This window comes from Amblyraja radiata, chromosome 10 (genome assembly GCF_010909765.2).
Source record: "Amblyraja radiata isolate CabotCenter1 chromosome 10, sAmbRad1.1.pri, whole genome shotgun sequence".
Classification (NCBI taxonomy): domain Eukaryota; kingdom Metazoa; phylum Chordata; class Chondrichthyes; order Rajiformes; family Rajidae; genus Amblyraja; species Amblyraja radiata.
Genome location: NC_045965.1, coordinates 44,237,997 through 44,250,019, shown reverse-complemented (window position 1 = coordinate 44,250,019; position 12,023 = coordinate 44,237,997). Strand labels below are relative to the sequence as shown.

The following is a 12,023-nucleotide window of genomic DNA, read 5'->3' as shown; positions in this document are numbered from 1 at the left end:
GAAAGGGATCAGAAAAGATTTACGAGGATGTGGCCAGGACTAGAGGGTGTGCGCTACTATATGGAGAGGTTGAGTAGGCTTGGTCTCTATTCCATGGAGCGCAGGAGGATGAGGGGAGATCTTATAGAGGTATACAAAATCATGTGAGGATTAGATCAGGGAGATGCACTGAGTCTTTTGCCCAGAGTAGGGGAATCAAGGACCAGAGGACATGGGTTCAGGGTGAAGGGGAAAAGATTTAATAGGAATCCGAGGGTTACGTTTTTCACACAAAGGATGGTGGGTGTATGGAACAAGCTGCCAGAGAAGGTCGTTGAGGCTGGGACTATCCCATCGTTTAAGAAACAGTTAGACAGGTACATGGATAGGACAGGTTTGGAGGGATATGCAAGTGGGACTAGTGTAGCTGGGACAATATGGCCGGTGTGGGCGAGTTGGGCCGAAGGGCCTGTTTCCAAGCTGTATCACTCTATGACTAATAATAAAAAGTAAGCCAAAGTACAAGAAAAAGCCTAAGATTTTCTAAAGTGTAATTACTTAACATTATCTCCAATGCTCTATGGCTTTTTACAGCAATTCTATTTATCCACACCAGGATCGTATCCTCCTATGCCATGTCTATTTCCATGTATCAGTCTAACTTTCTCTTAAACATAGTAATTGTATCAGATTGAAAACGTGCTCCAAATATCAACCATTCTTATTGTTGAAGTTTCATCCCTCAAATCTGTTTTAAGGCTCTCAACTGTCATCTTAAAACCTTGCTCTCAAAAAGTCCCAATTATTCTTCCCCAGATTCCCTTCAATTTCCTCCAGAATCTACCACTCACCTGTACACTCGGAACAACTTACTGTAGTGACTGAATAATCTACCAAAATAAATTTCTTTGGGATATAGGAAGGAATTAGAATCTCAAATGTAAACCCATATAGTCAGCTTATATGATCATTAATGATATTTCCTCCATATATTTTTGAAATGGCAGAGCTACCATTCATGTTACTAAGTATAATAATTATTGCTTTCTCTCCGCTATATGAATTCGGTGCTGCAGAATAAACGTTAAGTGGAAAGAGTAGTGGTCCACCCTCACCTCGCCTCCCGTCTCCCGCCTGTCCCCCCCCCCCTCCCCCCCCCCACATCCAACCAACCAGTACCAGTTGATGGGGGGGGTGAGGATGTCAGGAAGGCCAGGAGAAGGTAATAATTCTGACCCCATACTAGTTCTCCGACAATTAAAATGTGTAATTCAAACAAAATGTATGTGTAATTCAAACATTTTTTAGCACCTTTGGTTGCTGGAACATATTCAAGATCAGTAAATATTATGCCAATACCAGGGGCAAGATTATGAACCTCATCTACAATTATTGTTTCAATGTAATTACTCATTAATCATTGACAAAAGTGATTTTGTTGCGCCGCTTATCACAAACAAATCTCTACCTTTGTAGCCCACATCAACATTCCCATTGTTCACAGATGATCATGAAATATTAGGTTATCAAAAATTGTTTCGAAATTCATAATAAAAGTAACAATTGAATAGATTAAAAAAAGTAAAGAATATGTAGAAAAAACGGTAATTTAAAGAAATAATTTAATCCTTTTTCAAATGGTTCCGCAGAGTGTTTTATATTTGAACTGGATGATCACTTCTTTAAAGTCATCCTGATAAACAAACTGCAACATGTTAACCCCCACAGGAGCTAATGCATTATTAAATGTATTTGAGTAATAAACTCCTCACTTTGATAAAATAAATTTTGCATACTGACTGGTCTGTGCTCATCAGTCTTGAAGATAAATAAACTGACGGTGGTTACATTTTCAGATATGAGTTTTACATTGGTGATATAAATCATGAAATGTTAGTGATGATAGTAAATTAAAGTACACTTTGGCTGTTGACAGTGTGTACCCTTCTAATAAATTAGCCTTCCATATTATTGAAGCATGGAGCAAGTTTATCTTATATGGTTTAACAATCTTTTTTTGGTGGATTATCAAAGCAATCTTTCAAAATTACTGAATTTACATGCATTCAACATTGTAAAAATGGACATAAATTCTGACTTCATGCCTTCTGGCACAATAATTCAATAACTTCACCTGCATAAATAGTACAGCTCTATCTTTTCATAATATATCAACAGTGATATCAGATGCAGCAGGCTGGGGCCTAAACTTTTGACTACCAAACTGGGACTTTAATAATAAAAGATAACACAAAGTGCTAGAGTAACTCAGTGGGTCGGGCAGCTTCTCTGGAAAAAATAGTTAAGCAAGGTTTCGGGTCAGGATTGTTCTTCAGACTGATTTTACTTATGGTAGAATCGGGAAGAGGGGTTGGGGCAGGACAAAGCCTGGCAAGTCATAGAGTGATAGAGTACAGCATGGAAACAGGCCCTTCAGCTCAACTTGCCCAACCAGCCAACATGTGCCAGCTACACTAGTCCCATCTGCCTGTGTTTGGCCAATATACCTCCAAATCTGTCCTATCCATGTACCTGTCTACTGTTTCTTAAACATTAGGATAGTCCCAGCCTCAACTACCTCCCAGCCTACTCAACCTCTCCCAAAAGCTCAGACCATCTAATCCTGGCAAAATCCTCGAAAATCTTCTCTGTATCCTTTCCAGCTAGACATCTTTCCTATAACACGGTACCCAGAATTGAACACCACACTCTCACCAATGTCTCATACAACTGCAACATGACCTCCCAACTTCTATATCGTGATCTGTGGATTCAGGTAAGGGAAGGTTTGATTGGCAGCTGGGTGGTCAAAAGCTAGAGATGTGAAGAAGGCAAAAGGCTGTGAGATAAGGAAGGATGATGCGCAAAATGTGCAGCCAGAGGAAGGGATATAGGTGGAAAGGGACACGGGTAGAGGAAAGGGTTGTTGTTGGCAAGTTACTGTATTTCCCGGCAATGAAGATGCATCTGCGTAGAAGACGCACCCCCATTTTGAGTTGCGAAATTTTGAGAAAAGGCTGGCGGGACAATCCGCATGTTCAAAATAATAAATAAGCAAAAATAAAGAAAGTAACAATTCAATTTGCCCAAGGCTTCCAGATCTCCTCCATTCTGAATGACTGAATGGGTGGGGGGTGGAGAGTGACGGCAGGTGGAGAGATGGTGGGAAAAACAGGAGCACACCGGGACAAGTTGAATCAGTTGTGATCTTATTGAATGACAATACTAGTTCAAGGGAACAATTGAGGTTACTCGCGCTGACACAGGAGCTCCACCACCCGCTGTCCTGTTATCCATCGCCCGCTGACCCGCTCCGCTCTATGATCTTTGCTGTTGAAAGATATGGACCGGGCAGTGAATACCATGCAGTGTCACCCAGCGCAGCAAGTGAGGCCATGTCCTGCTCCCGGCGGCAGTCGGAATTTAAGGATTTGCGGGAAGCGGCTGACATGAGCGAGGCTGGCGAGCAGCAGGAGAGACGTGTTCAGACGGAGAGAACTGCCAGGAGGTGAGCGGGCCGGCAGAAGGCGCTGGCCGGTTCCGCTGTTTGGTCCCGGTGGCCGCTCGCAGCCACCCGAGCTACTTCCCTCCCCAGCCATAATGTGGTGGCTCCGCGCCCGGTGTGCCGCGGCAGCGGTGAGTGAGTTGCTGGCATGATCCCCGACCCCCTCCTTTTTAACGCTCCTGCCCGTGCTGACCCAGGCCAGACTCCCTACACACTGTGAAAGGAACTCTCCCCCCGCCAGCGGCGCTGTCCTTTTACAGCCGCTTCCCATCAGCTGCCAGCAACGATGGATAGACTTGGCTTTCCCTCAGTACTACAACATTGTTCTTGATGTTCCTGTATTGAGAGATAGCCAAGTCTATCTTTCTTGGCTAACAACCTAACCTTTGGCCTCCAAGACGCAGGTAAATTTTCGTGCCTTATTTTTTGGTAAAAAATCTTTCCCGGCATCTTCATTGCCGGGGAAATACGGTACCTAAAATTGAAGAATTCAACGTTCAAACCACTGTGTTACTACCCAAGCGGAATACAAGGTGATGTTACTCCAGTTTGTGGGTGGCCTCACTCTTTCAGTGGAGGATGCCCAAGACAGAAAGGCCAGTATTGGGGGACACACACACCACATTTTGTGCCCATTCTCTCCTTATTTCAGAGTTTTGTCTTCTTCCCATCTCCGACCTTTGCCCACCCTTCAGGCAATCAAACCCCTCACCTATATCAACCTATCACTTCCCAGGCTTTCTCCTGCCTCCATCACTCTTCCAACTTCCATCGCTCTCCTCCCCCCCCATCCCAACTATAGTCTGAAGAAGTGCCCAGATCCGAAATGTTGCTTATCCATGTTCTCCAGAGATGCTGCATGACCTGTTGAGTTCCTCTAGCATTTTGTCTTTCTTTGTAAATCTGCATCGGCATTTTAATAATCCCAGTTTATTTAATTTCAAGGATTTAGATGCTATACTTTAAAGATATCAGTGCTGGCAGTCTGTATTTTTTTAGGAGAATAGAACAGGACAATCATATTTCCATTTATTATGTTCATTGGTCATCTCATAAGAATTCATTAGTGAAAAATTCAGTGGGCATCATTCCCTCAAACAGGTTGGGTCACAAACAGGTTTGGTCACAACCTAAACAAAATTATTTTTAAACTTCCTCTCAAAAGCTGCCTAGATTGAATTAAAACTGTTTATCAATTTTGTGTCCATCCACAAAAGAGGATTTATAATAAATATTCAATAATTGGGAATTTGATGGTCCTAGATGAGGATTTTCCAGGCTATTAGATGTTATTCCCAACATGCATTTATTTTGTTTGTTTCACATATTACAGAGTAGTATGATACATTTTCTAGTGAGAAAAGGGGAAGAAAACTCTCTGGAACCTGTGTGTTCTTCAATCTTGCAATAATGACAATTCTACGAATGATTTGTCTGATCCACACATCACCTATGGCAGCTCATGGCTAGCATCAAAGCAACAGCAGAGTTACCAGCACATTAGTTTTGTTTTCAGGATTTTCAGCCTTTTCTGTAATATATCCTTGCAAAAATTAAGGATTTACTCTACCCCAACTGTACCAATTGTCACGTAACGTTGGCTTCTTCAGGAACCGAACTACTTTATTAATCATGCAAAAACTGAGCTTGTCTTTAGCGCAAAACTTAAAAAGCATTAATATATATCCTTTTCAAGAAAACATTGAAAATAGGGCTCTTTCAAATATAATAATTTGTTTTGTTTTTTTCATATTAATTAGAATAACTTTAAGCAGCGCTAAAACCATCCCCAGAAAACTAAACGTGGTTTAAGGAGCAAGGTCAATATTTCAAAACAAAACCCAGAAGCCATTCATTTAAAACTCAGCAGCTACAGTGCACAACATGTGACTTGCAGGTCGTTTCAGTAATCCGCATATCCTTCAAAGCTGGCTCCAGGTCCTGTGGCCCCACAGGTTTACTGGTTGTCAAGAGACTTTTAATATCTAGTTTTGAATGCTTGTAAATCACTGCTTAATCAAAAATTGTCCGTAAGAATTAATCGTACTATTAAATCATAAATTATTAAAAATTAAACCTTGAGGTTAATAAAAAGTTAAAAATAACGGAAACACCAGAAAACACTTAAATACGTTTAAGTTGATTATTCAAGAAAAGTAAACAACCTGACATTTATTCATATCCCTGCAGCACTTCTCCTCTGTTCACATGAATAAACTCATGTCAGATCTAACCTGACACAGGTTCAGTGGGCAGATTTTCCAACATAACTGCTGGGAAACTGCAAGAGATCAGTGCTCTGCTGCTGAACCCTGTGTGAATCCAATGACTGAACACAGTCACAATGGTCATGGTGAGATGCACAGGTATTCAACATTTGTGTGACTGATGGTCAGACACATTTCAGATTGCGAACTTGATCTGCGTAAAAGTTGTGCACCACTGTTCAAATCAAATAATTACTATAAAAAATGATAAATGGTACACTCCCACTATCACGCTTATAAAGTTGTCTCCTTACTTTAAACATTATTGAAATGTTTTAAAATTCTTACCCTTTGACTTCGTAATGTGACTCCAGCAGACTTGAAATCTGGAAATTTGATACCTGCGGTTTCTGGTACAGTCTGTAAAACAAAAAATAGGCAGAATATGTTAGAACAGAGCCATGTAGGAGTCAAAGGATAATTGTGGAGGGTGTTTTTCCGATTGGAGGCCTGTGGCCAGTGGTGTGCCACAGGGGCTGTTTCTGGGTCCACTGCAGTTTGTGATATACATTAATGGTCTCAATGACAATTTAGTTAATGCTGTTAGTATGTTTGCAGATGATACCAAAATTGGTGGTACTGTAGACAGCAAAGAATGATATCCAAGTTCACAAGATTTAAATTAGGCCACTTTGGTATGTCAAACCAGGATAGGACTTACACAGTAAATGGTAGATTCCTGGAGAGTGCTACACAACAGAAAGATCAGGGAATACAGATGCTTGGTTCCTTAAAAGTGGCGGGTCTGATGGATAGTGCAAAGAAGTGGGCATTCGGCTTGCTTTTTCTTCATAGGGAAGTGGATTGAGTGCAGAAGTTGGGACAACATGATACCACTATACATGATGTTGGCCAGACCACACATGGGAGTATTGTGTGGAGTTCTGGGTTGCCCAACTATAGGAAGAATGTCATTAAATTACAGAGGGTGTAGAAGAGATTCACCAGGATGTTACATAGACTTGCTGGTTTGAGATATAGGGAGAGATTGAGTAGGCTGGAACTTCTTTATTTTGACATGTCGGAGGCCGAGTGGTGACCCTTCAGAATGAGGTGTACAATATCATGAGGGCTTAAGGGCATAGATAAAGTGAGCGTTCAGTCTTTTTCCCCAGGGTAGAGGATTCCAAGAGGGACCTCAGGGCTAACATTTTCAATCTGAGGGTAGTCCGTATCTGGAATGAGCTGCCAGCGAAAGCTCTAGAAGCAGACACAATAACGACTTTAAAATACATTTGGACAGATATATGGATAGGAAGGGTTTAGAGGAACATTGGACAAATGTATGCAAATGAGTCTTGCCCAATTTGGAACATTGATTAAAGTCTACTTAAATTTACTTTGGCAAATAGGAATGTTTATATGCATAACTTTGATGCATGTCCTGTTGGCTAAATGCTTAAAAACATCAACTTAAGCTAGTGGCTTCTGGTATGCATTATCAATGGCAGAAGCAGAGAGCAATACCAGGAGGGGTAGTTTGAATGTTACATTTTTTGGCAATTTGATGTCACTGGGATGTGCGGAATTTATTGAGGTGGTGGTTGATGAGCCATCTACTTGATCTGCAGCAGCACTCTATAATGCTGTTGGGCAGAGAATTGCTGGATTTACAGCCAATGACCATTAACAAATGACAATGCAACAAGAAAGTGCAGATGCTGGGAATCTGAAATAACACTTATGCTAGAAACCTCAGCAGGTCAGGCAGCATCAGTGGAAAGAGAAACAGAATTAATATTTCAAGTTGAAGACTTCTTTAGAACTCATGTCTTCTGTTTGTCCTACAGATGCTGCTTTTGTTTTTATTTTCTAAATCTATGTCAGAATGGTGTGATACAAAGGAACCTAGATATGTTGGTAGACAAAAATGCTGGTGAAACTCAGCGGGTGAGGCAGCATCTATGGAGCGAAGGAAATAGGCAACGTTTCGGGTCGAAACCCTACATCTCCTATCCTTGGTCTTTTTCGCTGGAGCATTCAGATTTCTGTTACTGTCAGAATAGCCAAGAAAAGAAAAGTTGTGCACTATGCAGCCACTGTGCAGAGTGAAATGTATGTTTTGGCTACTTACAAGGTATCAATCAAGCATGTTGTTTGGTTCTAGATGGGACTGAGCTTCTTGAGTAGCAGTGGAACTGGCCACAAGGACTATTCCATCGTACTCCTGTTTTGAGCATGCAGATGAATATCAAGAAGCAAGTCACTTAATTAGTAAACCAAGCATCTGACACTCTCTTGTAACCACAGTGTTTATGTGTCTGGTGAATGGCAGATCCCAGAAGATCGTGGGAGATTCAGCAAATGACAGCTGGTAAGACAGGGTTTTGATAGAAATGGTCTTTGACAAGCACCATTGCCCACTAATCTCCTATGTGGGACCTTATCAAATGCTTTCTGAAAGTCCAGGTACACTACATCCACTGGCTCTCCCTTGTCCATTTTCCTAGTTACATCTTCAAAAAATTCCAGAAGATTAGTCAAGCATGATTTCCCCTTCGTAAATCCATGCTGACTCAGACCAATCCTGTTACTGCTATAAAAATATTCAGCTATTTCATCTTTTATAATTGACTCCAGCATGTTCCCCACCACCGATGTCAGGCTAACTGGTCTATAATTCCCTGTTTTCTCTCTCCCGCCTTTCTTAAAAAGTGGGATAACATTAGCTACCCTCCAATCCACAGGAACTGATCCAGAGTCCATAGAACATTGGAAAATTATCACCAATGCATCCACGATTTCTAGAGCCACTTCCTTAAGTACCCTGGGATGCAGGCCATGAGGCCCTAGGGATTTATCAGCCTTCAGTCCCATCAGTCTATCCAACACCATTTCCTGCCTAATGTGGTTTTCCTTCAGTTCCTCCGTCACCCCAGATCCTCTGGCCACTACTGTATCAGGATGATTGTTTGTGTCCTCCTTAGTGAAGACAGATCCAAAGTACCTGTTCAACTCATCTGCCATTTCCTTGTTCCCCATAATAAATTCTCCTTTTTCAGTCTTCAAGGGTCCAACTTTGGTCTTAACTAATTTTTTCCTCTACACATACCTAAAGAAGCTTTTACTATCCTGCTTTATATTCTTGGCTAGCTTACCTTCGTACCTCATCTTTTCTTCCCGTATTGTCTTTTTGGTTAGCTTCTGATGTTCTTTAAACATTACCGAATCCTCTTGCTTCCCGCTCATCTTTGCTACGTTGTACTTCTTCGCTTTAATTTTTATACTGTCCCTGACGTCCCTTGTCAGCCATGGTCGCCCCTTTCTCCCCTTGGAATCTTTCTTCCTCCTAGGAATGAATTGATCCTGCACCTTCTGTATTATTCCTAGAAATATCTGCCATTTTTGTTCCAGTCATCCCTGCTAGTGTATCTTTCCAGTCAACTTTGGCCAGCTCCTCCCTCATGGCCCCATAGTCCCCTTTATTCAACTGTAACACTCTACGCCAAGAAGCTGGATGCTGCCCTCAACAGCGCCCTGCGGACTGTCTCCGGATGCCTACGAGCCACCCCAGTAAACCAACTGCCCGTCCTCGCTGGCATCGTCCCAGCCAACATCAGACGAGAAGCCCTCTCTCGAAATACACAGACTAGTGAATCCCACCTCCTCCATCAGATCGTCACAGAGACACCACCACGAGTGCGCCTCCAGTCACAGCGCCCCTTTGCCACGCACGCCCAAGAGCTGCTCTGCACAACACCGGTTGACGCTTCTAAGGCCGCCTGGGTCAAGACGAGATGGAAAGACCAGTGGAAGTCAGCGGAACCATCTAGGCAACACCAGTACATCAATGACCCCATGGACGTCCCTGGCCAGGACCTGCCCCGAAAGCAGTGGACAACCCTCACCCACTTGAGGACAGGCATCGGACGCTATGGAGTAGCGATGAAGAAGTGGGGCCTCGTGGACAGCGCCTCCTGCGAGTGTGGGGACCCAACATAGACAATGGAGCACATAGTCGCCAGTTGCCCAAAACACCGGCCACCGAATGGTGAACGAGGACCTGGATTGACCTGGACGATGACACATTGGCCTGGCTCGCCTCAACAGAGCTGCAGGTCTAAAAGACATGCGACAGAAGAAGAAGAACTGTAACATTGACACCTCCGATCTACCCTTCTCCCTCTCCAAGTGTAGATTAAACCCGACCATGTTATGGTCACTACCTCCTAATGTCTCATTAACCTCGAGGTCCTTTATCAAATCTGGTTCATTACATAACATTATATCCAGAATTGCCTTCTCCCTGGTAGGCTCCAGTACAAGTTGTTCCAAGAATCCAGCGTCTTTAGCTTCTGGGAAGAAACCGAAGATCTCGGAGAAAACCCATGTGGTCACGGGTAGAATGTACAAACTCCATACAAACAGCACCCATAGTCAGGATCAAACCCAGATATCTGGTGCTGCAAGCACTGTAAGGCAGCAACTCTACTGCTGTGTCACCGTGCCGCCCTTTGCATGAGGTATGAGCCTAAGCATTGCAGTGTTACCTCCTCGATTCCCATTAACTCTAGTCTTACCATGGATCCTTGGCACACTAAATTAAATACTACTTTGATGTTTAGATCCGATTCCATCTTTAATTGTGGTATTTAATTTTTTGGTCCATGTTTGGACCAAGGATTTGATGAATTCTTAAACCAAATGATCTTGGTGAATTCATACTAGGCATTAGTGAACAGGTTATTGGTGAATACGTCCCACTTGATGATAGCTTCCATACTTTGCTGGCAATTGAACATCTTAATATCTTCTGCTCACACAGAAGAATCATCAGATTATCATGAAGAAGCGTCTCGACCCGAAACGTCACCTATTTCTTCTCTCCATAGATGCTGCCTCACCCGCTGAGTTTCTCCAGCTTTGTCTACCATCAGATTATCATGATAGTTCTCAAGCACCCATATCAAATAACAATTCTTGGATAACCTAGAATTAAAATTTTGCACACATATTGTAATATGACCAAGTATTAGTAAATAATTTCAAAAAACATACTTTGCATAATATCATACAACACAGAAGTAGCCGTTTGGCCTATTAGGTCAAAGCTGACTCTTCTAACATCAACCTTATTCTCCCACTTATTTTCCAGTATACTGTCCTCTCTCATGCTCATCAATTCAATTCACCAGCCACCCATCTACTCTTGGGGCAATCTGTAGTTGCCAATTAACTTACTGGTACATCAGTGAAATCTGGGAGGAAACTTGAGGACCTGGGTGAATCCACACAGTCACAGGGAGAACTTGCAAACTTCACACTGACAATATCCAATATTAAGGTGGGAACTATGCAGCTGCATCACAAATTGCTACATCACTGTACTGCCCGGTGCTATGCTGAAATAGATTTATTATTAAATATAACATTAGAATTTTAAACTGGTTGATCACATTCTACAGAACAAACACTTCAACTACATCAAAAGAATCAAAGACCTGAGCCTGAAATTCTGATCTGAAACAATGTTTTAATAATAACTATGTCTCTGGCATAAGAAACTAAGATAGATTTCTGATAATTCTGTGAACAACTGTATCTGTGAATCCAGACAATGAGGTGTCTATGCAAGTAATTGCATTCAACATTCATGCTTTGACAAGTGACCTATGAATGGCCACGAGGGAGTGTTGAGAAAGTAATGAATGTTATGGGGAGGTTCAGAAAACAATCAAATGTTCAATTGGAATACCAGTTTACCAGGAGGATTAGAATACAAAAGAGTAAAAATGATATGTCATGTATTTACACAAGATCTGGAGTAATATGCCCAATTATTGATATCTTTGCTTAGAGTTACACTGGTCAAAGCAGTAATGTGGTATAAACTTATCGGAATAAAATCTGGACTCTGAATACGGAAAATGTTATAGGAGATTTCACCGTAGTTTCAAGATCAAGGGGAGGAACCAAAAGATTAGATATAAATTATTTCTGCTGATTGGGGAATCCAGGACAATGAGCCACTGTTTTAACATGGAGATCGCCCTTTCTAGAATAATATTAGAAAAATACATTTATCTGCAGTGTAGTAGAAACTTAGAACTCCACTGCAAATCGTACTTTACAAGAATACATCAAGGCAATGCAAAAGAGAAGATGAAACAGAATGCAGAATAGTGTGACAACTGCAGAGAAAGTGAAGGAAAAAGGTGCAAGGGCTGCAACAAGGTAGATTTGGAGATCAGTAATTCAGCCTTAGAAACATAGACATAGAAACATAGAAAAATAGGTGCAGGAGTAGGCCATTCGGCCCTTCGAGCCTGCAC

General features: G+C 41.9%; 1 protein-coding gene across 3 annotated transcripts in view; it reads right to left on the bottom strand.

The window, feature by feature from the left end:
* The window catches only part of dmap1 (DNA methyltransferase 1 associated protein 1), a 57,029-nt gene that overhangs the window by 20,309 nt on the left and 24,697 nt on the right, over nt 1-12,023 (bottom strand). For all 3 annotated transcript variants that reach the window (XM_033028705.1, XM_033028706.1, XM_033028707.1), the window contains exon 8: nt 6,040-6,111. In XM_033028705.1, coding sequence (XP_032884596.1) covers nt 6,040-6,111 — 72 coding nt within the window. The remainder of the gene's footprint in view (nt 1-6,039; nt 6,112-12,023) is intronic.